We start from the raw sequence: 19,827 nt of genomic DNA on the forward strand, positions 1-19,827 counted from the left end.
GTACAATTTGTTGAAATGGTGAATATACTGCAATTTATTTATTTGCATATGATGTATGTGCATGTGTTGATATGGTTTAATGTGTATAATATGTGTGTGTTTAATGTGTCCCCTCCCCCCCACCCCCCGCAAAAGCAGTAAAATTTAAATTCCTGCGCACTGTGTCAGCTACAAACTTTATCCATGTCAGTTTTATGTTTTCTTCCACTCATTGTTAGAAATGTTAAACAGCACAGAGTCAAGAACCCATCCCTGTGGGACCTCACTAGAAACACACCCACTTGATGATGATTCCCCATTTAGAGTTACATTTTGGGACTCTAGCCAGTTTTTAATCTGTTTAAAGTGAGCCAGGTTAATTTTGTATTGTTCCAGTTTTTAAATCAAAATGTTTGTGAAGTACCAAATAAAATGTCTTGCAGAAGTCTAAGTATATTACATCAACGCTATTCACTTTATCAACCCAACTTGTAATCTCATCAGGTTAGTTTGACGGGATTTATTTTCCATAAACCTGTATGGAATGGCATGAATTATGTTACCCCTGCTTTAATTCTTTGTTAATCAAGTCCTGTATCAGCCTCTCTGTTATCTTGCCCCGTTTATAGGTGTGAAGGTATTGTAGCTTTGTCTGTATATCTTTTATTCTGCATAACTGTGTTCTCTGAGTGTAGCCTTCTTTTCTGTTTCTCTCCACAGAAAGCTTATTGCAAGTAAATAACAGGAACAGTCTTTGTAGTCTCACTGTTGGGTCATTTAGAACTGGACTACAACAAAGTACTAGAGAATAGCATTCAGAAAATTATCTTATACCATCAAGGAGGAGGACTGGATCAATGGCTCTCCAACTGTCCCAGGCCTTGATTCAACAACGTACTTAAACACATTCTGCATATTACTCTGTAGGAGATATCCATTCATGGACCAATTTCCACTGCTCAAACCCTAGTATTCCACTGCTTGGTTCTCAAAACATTTCCTCTAGGGACCAGCTAAAAGGGCTCTTCAAACAACAGAGAGCCAGTGGTTCGTAAATTGAGAATCACTTTACTAGATAATTTATTGGACGGGTTTTTGCCGTACTTAGATGCGGGGAGGAATTATGTCCACAGATTATAGTATAACCAGTGCTTAATTTGTGCCAGGTCTTGCCAGGGATGAGCGTTGGCACCTCTGGACTTGCTGCATCAGCTGTAAATGTAAAAAAATTACTTGATCCTCAGCACCTAATTGCTTGAGCCCCGGCATCTCCTTCATTACAAATTAAGTCGGAATATAACATTATCTTTAGAAAACCAAATATTTGTTTGCAGGGAAGGTCATCGACCACAAGGACCTTATTCTCCAGCCACTTAGTTCATGGGTTAATTAGATGTTATTTGTACACCCCAATGCTAGAGCTAAACATAGGTGTCTTTTCCTATGGTTTGAGACTTTACGTTTTTAAAAGCCACATGCAATGGGAAAACCTTTTATTTTATTAACTTAAGCATTCAAGTGAAATTGTAACTTTCACAACTAATTGGGTATTTTAAACTTATTTTAAAATGCTGGTCTATGAAATGAGTTACAACAAAACATTGTCAGCTTCCTCACATACCTGTTAGCTTGGTCAAATCTATTTTTCCAACCCATTACAGACAAGAGACGATAGGAAAAGGGGAAAAATAATAGATGCTCTTTTTTTGTAGTCCGGTAATTGGCTTCTGGCCATCACTGTGGCACTTGCCCTGTAAAAGCTGAGTCACTGGTCTGTCAGAGGTCAGGTTGGAAGACTGGCATGAAATTCTGGCCCGTCTGAAGTCAATGGAAGTTTTGCCATTGATTTCACAGGGCCAGAATTTCACCTCTGTGAGGAGTCAAGTTCCAGTTGTTGGGTGAAGTTTCCTTCTCTCTTCCGGTGTCAAGGAATCACATGGGATGAAATCAGATATGAAGGCAAAGACCAAATTCAGGACCAGCTAAGGTATGTTGTTAAATCTGAGAAACACCACAGCCTAAGGTTTGTCATAGTTACCAAAGTAACTGTACTTCTAACTCCTTCATGGACTCTTGGAGGGCGCCCCACTTAGGTGTTAGGCTTTTACCACCACCTTTCTCAGGGTGAGAATCTCTGTTCCGCTCCCTCCAGAGATCAGGGATTCAGGCTGTAATTTCTTCCTGTAATTCACTGTGATCACCTTAGCAAGCCTGAGTTTAGTTCAGCACCTGGCATCCTACTCTCTTCCAGGAACTATGACAGAGATACCAGTGACCAGCCTGCCTTCATCCAGCAAGGTATTTATTTAGAACAAAAGCATTACAGAGAGAACATATCTTGAAAACAATAAATAGCTTACATGCTTGCCTGTCTTACTAGGTGTCCATTTTTTATACGGAGACCCCTCCAGCAGGGTCTGTCCCTCTTGGTCTCTGTGTCATTCAGTGAGAGTGATCCCTCTCTATATCAGGCTGGCCACTTCATACTAGTCTCCGTTTTTTGTTTGCTGGGTCTCTTGAACAAAACCAATATATGTACTTTCCCCCAAGGGCTGGTACTTCTGCAGACTTGTTACCTGTCTAAGGATTTGCAATAATTATCCCCCAGTGCTTTAATTCCTGATAGTTTGCTCATGACGTTAGGTGACGTCTCCATCGTCATTTCATTGCTTGTTGTTTCAAGAAAGAAATCATCAAGTGGGTGTGTTTCTAGTGAGGTCCCACAGGGATGGGTTCTTGGCTCTGTGCTGTTTAACATTTCTAACAATGAGTGGAAGAAAACATAAAACTGACGTGGATAAAGTTCCTCCTGACCGGTAACAATACAAATGAGCGGAAACTGACTCAGACCTATTTTTCCATTTAAAAAAAAAAATCAGAAATTTCTCAGGTCTCCACAAGGTTTAACAACTTGCCATTTATTAGACTGATACCTTCCTGCAGTCACCAGAAAGACTCTGCTTCAGTGGAATTTAGATTGATGTCTTGAAGCAAAAAAAATGAAGAAAAGGACAAGCACAAAGGAAAAAAAAACAACTGACACAAAAGGAAAGTACAAACCTTCCTGCCCCCTTCCTGGGTTAAGCAGTTCTGGAAACAAATGTTAATGAAGAACAGTAAGTACGTCATTGCTTAAGCATTTACTTAAGGAACATTGAAGAGAATTGATAGGAACTGAACAAGTACATTGTCAAGTATCAGAATAAGATCATAAGAACTCTGTTTTTCTATCTGTACCTCACTAGCCTCACTTCATTAAATTAAATACTTCTATCTGCATATTACAAAATCATGTGATGGTGCTGTCATTTAAGTACAAGAGGTAACTGAACTTAACCACAGGCGATGGAAACTGAATGACCTTTTAGACATTAACCAGATCTGAAGTGAGTCTTTCACGTGCAAATATAGATAAACCTCAACCTCTAATAAGCAATGCGTACAGATTCTATAACTTCAGCAAACAGTCCAGTGCACTGGAAAATCTGTCTTATCTATGTTCCATAACAGACTGAAAGGTCTCTTCTCCTCTTGATGTATGCATATAAGCCTATTAGTGTTCATAGAAGTCATGTAGGTGTGCATGGAGAGGAAACCAGAAGGTTTTTAAACCTGCAGCAAAAGTAAGACTTGAGAGATGAAAACCAAGAACCAGAAAATTCAATATGTGTGTTCGGTACCTCCACATACACTACTCCTGGGGGAATTCTGTGCCAAAAAATTAAAAATCCTCAATATTAAAAATTCTGCAAATTCTATTTGTGAAAATTACACTATATAATCATGCCAGTTTCAATTATTTTGGTAATTTATTTCAAAATGCCCGTCAGCAAGTATGCCTGTAACAATGCAGACACACACAAAAATTTCCCCAGGAGTAGAGAGTAAAAGAAACACCTACGACAACACAGTTCCTATTTCTCTGTCCCTCCACTCCAGAGTCCAGGAGTGCCCCCCAGTCCAGAGACTCACACCCCTGCCTCCCCCCCCCCGGGGGGGGGAGGAAATTCTGTGCGCACAACATTAATTTCTGCCAAATTCTGTACTGCACCGTGGCACAGAATCTCCCAGAAGTAATACACACATTAAAGACTCATTTGTGGAAAAGTCAAAAGCTCATTCTCTAACTTTCTTCAGATTTAGAAATAAACTTTTAAAAATGTTTTGTTCTTATACAAGCCTAACATTTTCTGAGAGTCAGAAAGTGCCTTCCAATCATTGCATAAATTGACTTATTTCTGCTATGGAGAGACAGGGATACACTGTGCACACAAGCCTACCAGAAAGAGATCATATCACAAAGAACACAGGATAAAATTCACCTCTCTGCAGAGAATCAGAACAAGATCTCTGTATAACAGAAATCCCACCAAAGTCCTATTTTTTGGTCTTGTGCCATGGGAATTCGAGGCCTAGGTGCTTTTGAAAATCCCAGTAGATGCCTATCTGCAACTTTATGCTCCTAAATATAAGCAGGAACTTCAGCATTTGCCATTTGGCCCTATATGAGCGCTGCACTACTATACCTCTTCTCCAAACAACCACAGTCCACTGTACCATCATTCTAAGGAAGAAATATGAACGGAGCATCTTTTGCACAAAAAATTAAATTAGGTACCTTTAAATAGGGCCAAGGAAGGTGGTTCATCTGCCTATGGAGCTTTTAATAGACAGAAAGGCCAGAATTAAAACACTACCCACTTGTACTGTATACGATACCTGTTCAAACTCTATTTTACCTGCAATACCAGTAGCGATAGCAAGGCTGTTCTGGGATATTTTTAATGGAGGGGGTTGAACGAGTACACATCAGTAGGTCAGGCCAGCGTGAAAAACCAGTAGTGCTGGCTTGATGACATTTCACTTTCTGGAAATTCAAAATGCTGTGGTTTATTTAAAACAAAACAAAACAAACTCATAACACCTTGGTTACTTAATGTGTGAAAAAGATTGTCACTTTTTTTTGACAGACAAATATCATTCTTTGTGACCACCAGTTTATGTCATATGCATATGGATAACACAGTATTCCATAGATTGATCAATGCTATTGATCAATATTTCTCTCTGTGGTTTGCTTTTCTCTCTGTCCTAATACAGTTATATGATTCAAGATTTACATTGATCTCAGAAAAAATAGTCAGCTGCCTGCTCATTGTATCAGTTACATGCACATACACACAACTCTTATTCAAGTCAGCAGAAGTTTATTTTCTATTCCATATAGGTTCTTATACCACGATCACCACCATAGTTATCTGAGCGCCTTCCCATAGTGCATGAGCAATGTGATTGACATTGTCATGTGCTTGTTCTCGCATCCTCTCCTGAGGGAGAGAAGTGTGTGCAGTGGAGTGTCTTGTTGTGCTGGGGTGTTTTTGGTGTGTTTCTGGTTTTATTTTTGTTTTAATATATCTGTTGATATGTATTTATACTAGAGAAGGCAAGGTCAAAGAAATGCTCCTTGCACTTGTAGCAGAAGGCGTTGAGGTTTTATTTGTGTGCACACACACACAAATTTTATTTACTCCTTCACATCACACAAGAATGAATGAAATTAATAGCTCTCTGAAAGGTGTGCTTAGGATGTATGTTTCCAGGCATGAGGGTGACTGGGATGTGTTACTTCCATATCTACTGTTTGCATATAGAAGCGTGCCCCGAGAATCCACATGGTTTGCTTCCTTTGATCTCTTGTATGGGAGACAGGTCAGGGGACCCTTGAATTTGATCCGTGACTCCTGGGAAAGCAATACTGAAGAACATCTAGTAGGGTAGTACGGGTCACACTTTAAGGAGAGATTGCAGGCTATGATGGATTCTGGTCTGTATGAGTTCAAGGTTCTACCGTTTGAATTAAAAAATTACAGTGCCACCTTTATGAGACTCATAAATGAGGTTTTTCCATGGATTGCAGACCTTTGCCAAAGCCTATATAGATGACTTGGCTATTTTCAGCTGTTCCTGGAAAGATCATCTATACCACATGGGAATTGTGTTACAAAGGCTAAGGGAAGCCAACCTAACTGTTAAGGTCTCCAAGTGCATCTTAGGAGCTGCAGAGGTATCATACCTGGGACACAGGTAAGTGAATTGGTACGCCCTGATCCCCTGAAAGTAGAAGCCATAAAAGGCTGGCCTGCCCCTAAAACAAAGAAGCAGGTCCAATCCTTTATTGGGCTGGTCAACTATTATCGCAGGTTTGTAAATGGATTTAGCGACATTGTGGCCCCCATAACAGACCTTACCCAAAAGGGGAAACCGGATGAGGTAAAGTGGACCGAGGCCTGTGAGTAAGACTTCCAAAAAATAAAAGAGACCTTAGTGAAGAAGCCTATATTAGTCAGCCCTGATTTTGGGAAAATGGTCTTGTGCACAGATGCTTCTAATGTGGGGTTGGGAGCTGTGCTGATGCAAGATGGGGAAAAGAGTAAAAGGCACCTCATTGCATATCTAAGCAAAAAATTGACACCCACTGAACAATACTACACTACTGTAGAGAAAGAATTCTATGCAATTGTGTGGGCAGTAAAGCAACTCAAACCCTATTTGTATAACAGGAAGTTTACCATGTTTAGTGATCATGCTCCCTTGGTGTGGTTACACAAAGCAAAAGGAAACAATTCTAGCTTACTCCATTGGAGTTTGGCCTTTCAAGAGTTTGATATGGACACAATTCATATCAAAGGAAAAAAGAATCTTGTGGCTGATGCCTTGTCAAGGTTTGGAGAGCCTTGAGGTGTATCCAGGAGCTCTAATAGCTCCCTTCCAGACCAATCTCGTGTTGGGGGTGTGACGCATGACCAGAAAGGTTTAAGCATCCTGCAAGATAGATGACCCAAATTCAACCCTTAAAGACATATTGGTAGATAATGTTTGTGTTTTTGTATGTTTACATATGTATTGGTAGAGTTTAACAATGTAATCAAACAGTCCCTGTCTATGCTGTATTCTGTTAATTCAGAGATCAAAAGGACATCTTAACATTTAAATGAACTGTAAACATAGGATATCACTGTATTCATCTCTCTTTGAAATGTATAGCAAATCATCTGCAAATGGTGGAGAAACAGGCAATTGCCTTATGTTAATCTGTGTAGATAATTACCAGCAATGCTTGGAAATGGATCTACTTCAAAAGTCCCCATAATTGCCTATTGTTCACGGGAGGACTCTGAGCTGTCACAAGAAGGCCTGAAACTGTATAAAGATGCTTTGGGTCCTGTAGGTAAAAGGGATTAAGAGCAGCTGAGGGAGGCTGGTGAGATAGTTGGCCCCAGGTGTGGCTGGCTTAATCAGGCCACAGCTGGCCTGGATAAAAGGGCTGTGGGGCCAGGAGACAAAAAAGGCTCACTCTAGCCCTGGAGTGGCAAGTGCCTGGGAGCAAGGTACCTGAAGAGGGTCAGTGCTGGGGAAGGGCAAAGGGAGCTGGGGAGCTCCAGCCTGGTAAACCCCCAGGTTGCAGGCCTTGTTGAAGGCCTACAAAAGATATTGGGGCTGCAGAGGGGCAGCCCAGGGATAGGCAAAGGCAGCAGGTCCTACTCCCTTGCCAATGATGAGTCGCCGTTACAGATTGCAGTTTGTCCCAGTGAAAGGGCACGATGACTAGATGATGACTGGCAGTAGTCACTGAGACAAGGTGGGTTTAGAGGGTTGGAGGTTCCCCTGGGAGGGGAGACCTAAAGTAAGGTGGTACCCCTGGGGACAAAACCCTGAGGAAAGTGGCACCGGAGTCTGGGAGGGACATGGAGCCTAAGGCAGGAGAGACGCCGGCCAGAAGGAGGCACTCCGGAGCTGGAGTTGAGCTAATTCCCAAGACGACCAGCAGGAGGCACCACACCAGTGAGTGTCGAACTTGCTACAGGTCTTAATCCTTTTTATTTCAGATCTGCTTGAGGCTTCATGCAGGAGAAGCTTAAACCACAAGGCTGAGATCCCAGGCCTGACTGGACCACCCTGACTATAAACATTGGTCTATAACCTATGAACTAATTCTGAAAGAACTTTTTGCCACTACAAAGGTCACCATCTCTGCTATGAATCTGAATCTCAAGACTTGTACTCAGGTCTGTATGTATACTGATCTTTTAACCAATACTCTCTCTTTTCTTTTTTAATACATTTTAGTTTGGTTAATAAGAATTGGCTGTAAGCATGTATTTGTGTAAGATCTGGAATATTCATTAACCTGGGAGGTAATGTGTCCAATCATTTGGGATTGGTAGAACTTTTTAATATGATAAATATGATGAGGATTACTGAAAATCGTATTCAACTTGGTTGTCTGGATGGAGGCCTAAGGCTGGGTTGCTTTAAGGGAACTGTGTTGTTGGCTTCTGGTAACCAGTGAGGTATTATAGAAGCTGTTTTGTGCTAGCTTGGTAAATCTAAGCATTGGAATATCCACCAGCTTTGGGGATTGTCTGCCCCATTCTTTGCAGTTCACCCTAATTGAGTGACTTCAGTTGGCTCCCCTGGGACTCCGGTCACAATGTACATTGCACACATTTTATTTATTCCTTCACATAACACAAGAACTGGGGTCAACCAATGAAATTAATAGATAGCCGATTTAAAACAAACATGAGGAAGTACTACTTCACCCAATGCACAGTCAAGGTGGAACTTGTTGCCAGGGGATGCTGTGAAGGCCAAAAGTATAACTAGGTTCAAAAAAGAATTAGATAAGTTCATGGAGGTGATGTCCATCAATGGCTATTAACCAAGGTGGTCAGGAATGCAACCCCATGCTCTGGGTTTCTTGAAACTTCTGGCAGCCAGAAGCTGGGCCTGGATGAGAGGCGATGGATCACTCTATAATTGTCCTGTTCTGTTCGTTCTCTCTGAAACATCTGGCACTGACCACTGCCGGAGTGATAGGATACTAAGCTAGATGGACCATTGGTCTGGCCGTTCTTATGACATGATGATCATTGCCCAGAAATCTAATTTAGGGCCTAATCCTTATTCCTACTCATTACTCATTCCAGAGAAATTCCATTGATTTCAACAGAAACTTGGCATGAGAATGAAAGGCTTTATCAGTTCAGCCTCAATCATCAAAGGTACTTAGGTGCCTAGCTCCATTGATTTTCCCATTGAAATCAATGGAGTTAGGCACCTGAATACCTTTGAGGATCTAGGTTTTAGAAGACAGCTGCAATTAACCTATGCTAAGTTGACTATGATCAATAGTAGGGAAATATAGCCTAGGGATGCAGCTGCTATAAGGTGGATGCATAAATGATTGGAAAACCGTTCCCAGAGTTATCAGTGGTTCACAGTCAAGCTGCAAGGGCATATTGAGTGGGGTCCTGCAGAGATTGGCCTTAGTCCAGTTCTGTTCAATATCTTCGTAAACAATTTAGATAATGGCATAGATGCCATAGAGAGAACATTTATAAAGTTTGCAGACGATACCAACCTGGGGGGGGGATCAAGTGCTTTGGAGGATAGGATTAAAATTCAAAATGATCTGGACAAACTGGAAAAATGATCTGATGTAAATAGGATGAAATACAATAAGGACAAAATACAATAAGGACAAATGCAAAGTACTCCACTTAGGAAAGAACAATCGGTTGCACACATACAAAATGGGAAATGACTGCCTAGGAAGAAGTAGTGTGGAAAGGGACTTGGGGTCATGGTGGATCACAAGCTAAATATGAGTTCAGTGTAACACTGTTGCAAAAAAATCAAACCTCATTCTGGGATGTATTAGCAGGAATGTGGAAAGCAAGACACGAGAAGTACAGTAACTCCTCGCTTAATGTTGTAGTTATGTTCCTGAAAAATGCGACTTTAAGCAAAACTATGTTAAGCGAATCCAATTTCCCCATAAGAATTAATGTAAATGGGGGGGTTCCAGGGAAATTTTTTTCACCAGACAAAAGACATATATATATAATGTGTGTGTGTTTTAAACAAACAATTTAATACTGTACACAGCAATGATGATTGTGAAGCTTGGTTGAGGTGCTGAAGTCAGAGGGTGGGATAGTTCTCAGGGAATGCCTTACTGCTAAATGATGAACTAGCACTCGGCTGAGCCCTCAAGGGTTAACACATTGTTGTTAATGTAGCCTCACACTCTACAAGGCAGCACAAATGGAGGGAGGGGAGACAGCATGGCAGACAGAGACACACACCCTGTGTGTGAGAGAGAGATGCACATTGCCCCTTTAAGTATGCTGACCCCACTCTTACGTACACTGCCTTTTTAAGTACACCAGCAAGTTGAGACAGTAGCTACTGCCAGCAAGCTCCCTCCGTCCTGAGCCCTGTTGTGTCCCTCCCCTACTCTATAGAGATGGAGTAAGTGGGGGGGCAGGAGCAGGGGAGAGGGGGACACCATGACATTAGCCCCTCTCTTTTCCCCCCTCAACCCCCACAGCAAGCATGAGGCTACCGGGAGCAGCTCCAAGGCAAAGGGCAGGAGCAGCACGTGGCAGTCGGGGAAGGGACAGCTGAACTGCCAGCAATCAATAGCCTGCTGGGCAGCTGCCGCACAGGGAACTTAGGGGAGCGGGGATCTGATAGGGAGGCTGCCGGTCCACCCTGGTTCCAAGCCCCCACCAGCTAGCTCCAATGGGCTGCTCTTTCTGTAAGCAGTGGAGAAAGGAGGCGGCTGCCAAACAACGTTATAAGGGAGCATTGCGCAACTTCAGACGAGCATGTTCTCTAATTGAGCAGCAACATAAGAATGAAACCACCTTAACCGGGATGACTTTAAATGAGGTGTTACTGTAATTCTTTGGCTCTACTCTGCCCTGATAAGGCTTCAGCTGGAGTAGTGTGTCCAGTTCTGAGCGCCACATTTCAGGAAAGATGTGGACAAATTGTAGAATGTCCAGGGAAGAGCAACAAAAATGATTAAAGATCTAGAAAACATGACCTATGAGGGAAGATAGAAAAAATTGGGTTTGTTTTGTCTGGAGAAGAGAAGACTGAGCAGGACATAACAGTATTCAAGTATATAAAATATTGTTACAAGGAGGAGGTTGAAAAATTGTTCTCATTAACCTCAGAGGATAGGACAAGAAGCACTGGGCTTAAATTGCAGCAGGAGCGGTTTAGGTTGGACATCAGGAAAAACTTCCTAACTGTCCGGGTAGTTAAGCACTGAAATAAATTGATTAGGGATGTTGTGGAATCTCCATCTTTGGAGGTTTTAAGAACAGGTTGACAAACACCTGTCAGGAATGATCTAGTTATTGCTTAGTCCTGCCTTGAGGGCAGCGGACTGGACTAGATGACTTATTAGGGCCCTTCCAGTTCTACACTTCTATGATTCTACAAAAGAATAAAACATTAAATAAAACATACATCCTGGTAATGTTCCAAAGGTTATACAGGATACTGTAGTATCTATTCCAAAGAGTAGACACATGGGCAGCATGTATAATAGGTCGGGGAAGCTAAGCCTCCCCAAACAGAATGTGGCACACCTCCCTCATGCTGCCAGCCTGCTGCTTTTGGAATGCCACTGCCAAAAGGCCCCCTGGCCATGACCCCGCCTGCGCTCCACCCCGAGGCCCTGCTCCCGCATCCCACTCTTGCCCTGTGGTCCTGCCTCTTCCCCCAAATTCCCCCCACCCACCTCTTGCACTTCTCACCTCACCATTGAGGTAGTCTGCCAAAGTGGGCTGGTGCCAAAATAGGGATAGGCGTGCCATCTTTTGTTCCACTGCCATTTGAGAACCCCATTGCTGCAGAGCCATCCGGATTTCCTGCACGTTGCAGAGAGCCGAAGAGTCCTGTCCCCCTAACCCCACACCCCCACCCGCCCACCCACCGTTCACGCCTCTTCATCCCCTGAGAGGTAGAAAGGCACGGCGGTGGGGCCCCTCAGGGGAGGGGCGGAGAGAGGCACAGGCAGTGGGGCCCCTCAGGGGAGGGAGGTGCGAGTGGTGGGGGAGGGTCCATTGGGGAAGGAAGCAGAGAGGTGCAGGTGGTGGGACCCCTTGGGGGAGGGAAAAGAGGAGCGTGAATGGCAGGGAAGAGAGCCAAACAGGAGCAGGCCCTGTGGCGGAGTGTGGGCAGGGTCTTGGTGGGAGAAGGCCAAGCGGAGGCGGGTCTCAGAATTGAGCAGAGAGAAGGGCCGTGGTCCAGGCACCAGTGTCGTCCCCCCACACACACACACGCACATTTCTAGGGGGCTTCTGGTGCTCAAGCCCAGCCTCCCCAGATGTGGAAGTCACATGCCACTCATGGTTATACAAGATATGCAAAATTACAGACAAGGGAGATGTGATAAGGAAAGTTACATTCTGGTTTCAGGGTGGCTTCAGTGACACTAGTTTTTAATGTGCCCATGCTAGATCTTCTTGCTCTATGATCTTTTGTGGGTGACATGCCACAGGCACTTGCTGATGTACAGCCAATTATACATTTCTGTGAGTAATTAATTTAATTTTTGAAATTCCCTCAATTAAAAAAATCTCCCCACTCTTATAAATTATGCTGTACATAACTAACCTCAATCATAAAGAGGTAAACTTTGCCGTGAAGACAGCAAAACTCAGGTTTATCCTAATCTCAGGTGACAGAGAGTTCCAGAGCCAGGGGTCTTCTACAGATAATGTTTCTGAAAGCTTCCCTTTGGCTCCATCCATTTCAATGTTCCTGTAGGATCCAGCTGCCTTGATGGGCCCCTGAAATCAATCTCTGAGATACAGTAGCTAGAGTCAGTTGACATTTTAAAAAATGTGGACTAGCCTCCTCAAGTGAATCACAGATGAGATCAGGAACCGCTGAAGACTATGGAGTTTTGGTGTGATTTTGTCTCTTAGAACAGGTGATGCTGCTGTAAGGTTGAAAAGAGAAACTCTCTGTTGATGCTGATGTAGGCCAATACTAAGCAGTTTCATGACACTTAAAGATTAATCTCATCACTGTCCAAGGGCCCAGATGTCCATGCATCATCAGTGCAATATATCAGTCTGTATTCAATTAAACTACTGCCCAGGCCCTTGTACACTTCAGAACTCTGCCACTCAGCTGGTTGTCGTTTGAAAAAGATCGCAACTTTCAGAGTCCCTATAGCAACCCTTTGCAATGAGTAGGAAGTAATTTGCTGCTCTTTCACCATTGCAGGCCCAATATACATTCTTTTAAGGGTTGGGCTGTTAGCCATTTACTGATTAAAAAGCTTACATTGAATCACACTTAATCTTGAAGGAGTGGCTGGTTTATGGTGATGTATAAATCATTGTTCCAGCTCTGCCCTACTGATAAAGCTTGAATTTTGAATTGAATTTCTTTATAAAGGAATTTGATTTCAAGCTGCACCTAGATGATGAAAAGCGGTGCTTAAGGTGTAAATATTTGCTAACTGGCTCCACTCACTGTATAACAATGAGATGTGATAGCTATATAAAGCACCCCAGAACCCGTTCAGTCTCTACTCTCTAAAGAAGGGCCAGAGGCTATTCACACAAAGAAGGAAGCCAGAATCCATTAGCAAAGATGTCTGAACTGGAAACTGCAATGGGAATGATCATTGATGTCTTTGACAAGTATTCTGGGGCTGAAGGCAATAAGCAAACCCTCACCAAAGGAGAACTAAAGACCCTCCTGGAAAAAGAGCTACCCAACTTCCTCTCGGTAAAGTGATGGTTCAGTATATTTTCTCTGTAATAGACTTAAAGCAATATGGAGAGAGACATTTTTGGTGTTTTGTGCAGGGAATTGGCTACAGAAATCATTACTGTTAAGGGAAGTTGTGTGGGATCTTTTAGAATATCAGGGTTGGAAGGGACCTCAGGAGGTCATCTAGTCCAACCCCCTCCTCAAAGCAGGACTAATCCCCAGACAGATTTTTACCCCAGTTTGCTAAATGGCCCCCTCAAGGATTGAGTTCACAACCCTGGGTTTAGCAGGCCAATGCTCAAACCACTGAGCTATCCTTCCCCACCCCAAGCTATCCCATGCTGACAATGTGGCTTTGAAAGTGAACGCAGATCACACAACTGAATGCAGTAGTCAGACTCGATACTGATTGTCAGGTTTTCTGTATTTCTTATTCCTCTCTCTAGTTTTCAGGGCAATGGTATTTAAACAGAATATTTACTTCTTCAGAAGTCATCTGCTCCTGTTGTTTACTCCCCACCAGAATTTGTAATCCCATATGATGTCTCAATTAACTGCTGTGAAAAAGGATTGTGATGCTAACAATTGAATATAATGACAACAAATGGGGAGTCTCTTGGTCTAGGCATTTATACCACATTTCTTACTGTGATATCTGAGCATGTATACAAGTATGATATATAAGCAGCAGTGGGACAGAGTAGATGAACTTGGAAGAACTGTTTGTGAAGTGTCCTTCTTAATAACAAATAAAGGGAAAGAAATAACGAAAATGTTTCAGATAACAGCATTGTTAAATAATCAGAATGTGCTCTTAAGTATTTTTCATCTATCTCTGTAGCACGTCTTCACTGGCAACATTAAAGCGCTGCCACTTGTGTAGTCGTGGCACAGCGCGTTCTTAAAAAACCACCTCCACGAGGGGCGTAGCTACTGTCTACACTGGCGCTTTACAGCGCTGCAACTTTCTAGCTCAGGGGTGTGAAAAAACACCCCCGAGTGCTGCAAGTTTCAGCGCTGTAAAGCGCCAGTGTAGAGGAGTATTCCACGCTCTGTAATGTGGCATCATGAGATATTTACCATTCTTAATAACATTAAGTTGCAAAGGAGATTTTCCTATCTCCCCTTGTAAGTATTCTCACACTTCTTATCAAACTGTCTGTACTGGGCTATCTTGATTATCACTTCAGAAGTTTTTTTTCTCTTACTTAATTGGCCTCCCAGAGTTGGTAAGACAACTCCCACCTGTTCATGCTCTCTGTATGTGTGTGTATATATATCTCCTCAATATATGTTCCATTCTATGCATCCGAAGAAGTGGGCTGTAGCCCACGAAAGCTTATGCTCTAATAAATTTGTTAGTCTCTAAGGTGCCACAAGTACTCCTGTTCTTTTTTTGCGGATACAGACTAACATGGCTGCTACTCTGAAACCTTCTAGAAAACAGTAACATTAGAGGTGGTTGGAAAATTTTTGTCAGAATGATTTTCCAATTAAAAACATCTTTTTCACAAAACTGAAATTTCCTGTGAGAAAATTTCACTTTTGATGAAAAATTTCAATTTTCCATTGGGAAAATCAAAATGACAGCTTGCCTGCTTTCCTGTTGGAAGGCTCCTGTCTGACAAATCTTTCCAGAAGGGCTGCAGAGGCTGATTACCCTGGCTCTCTGCCCTCCGGCTATCAGCCTCCAGCACTAGCTGGAGAGAGAGAGAGCCCAAGCCCCCAGCCTCCCCACCTCCCCCCTGGTCTAGGGTCCAAAGAGCTGGAAAACTCGGTCTCCCCGCCTCCCTCACACCCACTCTGGCCCCCAGGCCAGAAAGGCTGAATGCCCCAGCTCCCTGTTTCTCAGGCAGCTGGGCTGGAAGGCTCTTGTCAATTTCACTTTCAAAGTGAAGACTTTTGTTCCAACCTAGCCACATTTTTTTTTTCCAACTTTTTGAAATTGACAATAGCCTTTCAGCCTGGCAGCTGTAAAATTATACTTCAGTTCCCCTGCAATGGAATTTTTTTTTATTTACTTCCTTAAAAAATGTCATGTCTTTTGACTTTTCAATTAGAAAACAGAAATATTTCCACTATCATTTTCTGGGGAGCTCTAAATAATATGTTTGCATTTGGCCATAGCCACCAATAATCCATTCCTAAAATTTGTGACTTGACTTGAATTTAATTGCATTCATCTATTTTTAGACTATTATACAGACTTGTTTTTATCAAACTTCATTCAGTAAAGGGAAATCATGGCTTCACATATAGACACCTGGTTCTCACTGAGCAGTAAGGCATGCATATGTAAGGAAAGAATTTGGCCCATTAGGTCAAGCTACTGCATTATGGGAGCATGCTTGTAGCTGCGGCGAGTGTCCTTGTATCATTTTGGGGATTATTGAAGTCTTGCACATGTCTTTGCAGCATAAAGATGGCTAATGCATGTTTTGCTGAACTGGGCTGGGTTTAATCCCTACTATGGCTTGCTTATTGCAGTATTCAGACTCAGCTTCCAGATTTAGTGGTTTGGGGTTTTTTTAAAAGAGAGATTACTATTTAGCAGCAAAGGTTAGTGAAGGTCAAGTTAGAAGAGAAAATACATTTTTATTTTAAAAAATTCACAATCTTTCTTGCAAATTAACAAATGTTAAAATCACCACCCATAATGTGTGTTAGCTTCCCAGGATGTAAATGCAAAAGTTTAACTTCACTTCCCACTATTGGGTCTCCTTATTTACTGCATTTCACTTTACTTGTACAATAACAATTTTACTTGGTTCAAAGTCATAACTTTCATTCTTGATTGTTTCCATTTCTTTTATATCACTAAAAATTTCATAAAGCTGTTGGGCCAAATTCTGCTTTTACACATCCTGGTGCCTCACAGGAGTTACATTTGTTTGCCTAAAAGTAAAATCTTTCCCATTAATTGCCACAGCCTAGGGCCAAATGTTCAAAAAGTGGTTCCATTTTGTACACACCCAACACTGAACTTCCAAACAACTGTGCATGCATTCTTAGAGCACTAAGAACTGTGTATGATGTTCAGTGATCACTCAGGGCTTCAGCTATTTGCAAGAGCTCTGCTTTATTGTGTGCATCTACACAACAAATTAAGGTGTAATTGTAACACAAGTAGGCATATCCACAGTAGCTTTAATCTAGTATGGATAATAATACTAATGAGGATGCGGTGGCATGGACTTCAGTGCAAGCTAGCTGCCCCAGTACAACCCACCAGGGACCCTGGGTATGGACCGGGCTCCACAAATAATTCATTGAATAACTTAAAATTAAATCTGTTTATGCATAATTTGAAAAAAAGAAAGGAACAAAATTTTGATCATATATTGTTCAGCCAGGACTATTCACATAACTGTATTTCTGGTGAGTTTTTGGCATATCTCAGGTTATAATTCCTCATTTTATTTAAAAAAATTACATTAAATCAGTGAAAAATAAAATGATTACTGAACTAATTAGACTCTGACTCTTCAAACCCTTCAGATTTCAATGAAGTTAAGTATTTAAAATTCACAGTAAAACTGATCAATATTTACACAATTTCATATTTATATAAAATCTAGCTTCAACAAAACCACAGTATTTTAGTTAATTATATTGTATAGGTCTCTACTGCCATCCTCTGTTTATTATAAAAACTGCATCCTCTTAAATTCATTGTGTCCAGTTTTGGGCCCCACACTACAAGAAGGATGTGGAAAAATTGGAAAAAGTCCAGCGGAGGGCAACAAAAATGATTAGGGGGCTGGAGCACATGACTTATGAGGAGAGGCTGAGGGAACTGGGATTGTTTAGTCTGCAGAAGAGAAGAATGAGGGGGGATTTGATAGCTGCTTTCAACTACCCGAAAGGGGGTTCTAAAGGGGATGGATCTAGACTGTTCTCAGTAGTGGCAGATGACAGAACAAGGAGTAATGGTCTCAACTTGCAGTGGGGGAAGTCTAGGTTGGATATTAGGAAACACTATTTCACTAGGAGGGTGGTGAAGCCAGGGGCGGATCTAGCTTTTTTGCCGCCCCAAGCACGGCAGTCAGGTAGCCTTCGGTGGCATGCCTGCGGGAAGTCCGCTGGTCCCGCGGCTTCGGCATACCCGCCGCCGAATTGCCACCGAAGCCACAGGACTGGTGGACCTCCCGCAGGCATACCACCAAAGTATGCCTGACTGCCACCCTCTCAGGGACCGGCAGGGCACCCTCCACGGCTTGCCATCCCAGGCACGCGCTTGGAGCGCTGGTGCCTGGAGCCGCCGCTGGGTGAAGCACTAGGGGGAGGTGGTGAAATCTCCATCCTTAGAGGTTTTTAAGGCCTGGCTTGACAAAGCCCTGGCTGGGATGATTTAGTTGGGGATTGGTCATGCTTTGAGCAGGGGGTTGGACTAGATGACCTCCTGCGGTCCCTTCCAACCCTGATATTCTATGATTGGAACAAATCATCGCCGGGATGCAGATTAAAACTGAATTTTTTTTTTAGTGAAAATGTATATTTTGAAAAATCAAAATGTTTCATGAATTTGTGCTGATTTGGCTCCATTGTTAATTTTAAAAAAATCTGAATAATCAAAACATTTCATTTCAACATTTTTCTAAACATATTTCCTGAATTTTACATTAAATTCAAAAACATTTTAAAATGGACAAAATTAAAATAAAACATTTCAATTTTGTTTGAACCTAACCACATTGTTTCAGACTTTTTGAAATGGCCAGCAAACCAAAGGCTCCATTATTCACCCAGCTCTACTCAAGCTTGAAGACCTGTTGTAATCCTTTTAAAAAAAAAAAAAAAAAAAAAAATCTTTAAAACATTCTCAAAATAAATTATTTTTTTCCTGGAAATGGTCATGTTTAATCTCAGCCAGAGGTTAATTGTTGTGGGCAGTTTGAAACAAGTTGGTCAATTTAAATTATGATAGGCTGAAAACAAAAAGGACATGGTTAGGATACCATTTTTTTATCCCATAACTCAAAGTTAGCTTTACTAATGAATGCTTCAGAGTCTGTCTTTTGTGTGCACAGCTCCTCGTGACTAACATGTTCAAGTCACTAAGATCAACTGGAACACTCAAGATGACAATCCCAAAATGTTCACATGTGGGGGCTGCATACAGGTTGTTCTCAATGAAGAGGCCTTATTTTAATGCTCCCATTCTTGGTCCAACAGAGCCTGTTTGTTGACCTTCTAGTATAGTTCAAACAGATGTATTTTATTAAGGATTTTCTTTTTTTTTTTTTCTTTCTTTCTTTCTTTCTTTCTTTGAGGGAGCAGGCTGCGAAAGGATGTTTTTAAATTCAGGTGTGAAGATTTTAGCTGGGGTTGGAGTATCTTGTTTAGCATCTTTAGCATTATGCAAGTTTGGTCATTAAACATGTTTTTAAAGCAGGTACAATACATGCACCTATAGATTTGTTGATAGCTACAGCATTTAATTATTCATTCCATATATATAAATATACCTTTTAAGGACAGGATTTGGGTCACAGACCTTTTAAATGTGCGTGCACACACACAACTTTTATGAACCCATGGACCTGCTCCATTTGAAGCCAATGGAACTTTTGGCATTGACCTCAATGAGAGGAGGATCTGGGCCCCATAGTTTTCCAAGTATTGTTCTGTTTTCTCCAACAAGATCAGCTAGTTAGTAGATAACGTTTTCACCTCTCTTAGACAGATACTACTCTCACAGAGCCTTGTATTAGCATAACACAGAGTTCCAAAGTTCTGCATATCCTAGTGTGAGCGGGTGGAATGACTCAGCAGAAACAAAGCCCTGGGGAAGTCAGCCAGGATTTTTTTCCTAAAGGAACCTAACCAGAAATCAAAACAAGTTAACTGAAGTAAAACACAATATAATGCCTGCATCTGTAATTTTCACTTCATGCATCTGAAGAAGTGAGGTTTTTTACCCACAAAAGCTTATGCCCAAATAGATCTGTTAGTCTTTAAGGTGCCACCGGATTCCTTGTTGTTTTTGTGGATACTGACTAACAAGACTACCCCCTGATACTAAGCAACAAATCTAGGGTTACCATATTTAAAAAAATAAAAAAGAGGACACTCCACGGGGCCCTGGCCCCGTCCCTTTCCCACCCCCGGCCCCGTCCCAACTCCATCCATTCCCCGCCCATTCCCCAAAGTCCCCGCCCTAACTCTCCCTCCTAGCCACGCAAAAAGGGCTGCCCAAGCGCTACCGGCTTCACGGTTTGCCGGGCAGCCTCCAGACCCTGCGCCTCCGGCTGG

The 19,827-nt window shown here is 42.1% G+C and overlaps 1 protein-coding gene across 1 annotated transcript in view; it reads left to right on the forward strand.

The window, feature by feature from the left end:
- Nucleotides 1-13,397: 13,397 nt before the first annotated feature.
- The window catches only part of S100P (S100 calcium binding protein P), a 7,318-nt gene continuing 888 nt past the window's right edge, over nucleotides 13,398-19,827 (forward strand). Inside the window, exon 1 of the mRNA XM_034772338.1 lies at nucleotides 13,398-13,587. Within this exon, the coding sequence (XP_034628229.1) occupies nucleotides 13,450-13,587 (138 nt within the window). The 5' untranslated portion in view covers nucleotides 13,398-13,449. The remainder of the gene's footprint in view (nucleotides 13,588-19,827) is intronic.

This window comes from Trachemys scripta, chromosome 5 (assembly GCF_013100865.1).
Source record: "Trachemys scripta elegans isolate TJP31775 chromosome 5, CAS_Tse_1.0, whole genome shotgun sequence".
Lineage (NCBI taxonomy): Eukaryota > Metazoa > Chordata > Testudines > Emydidae > Trachemys > Trachemys scripta.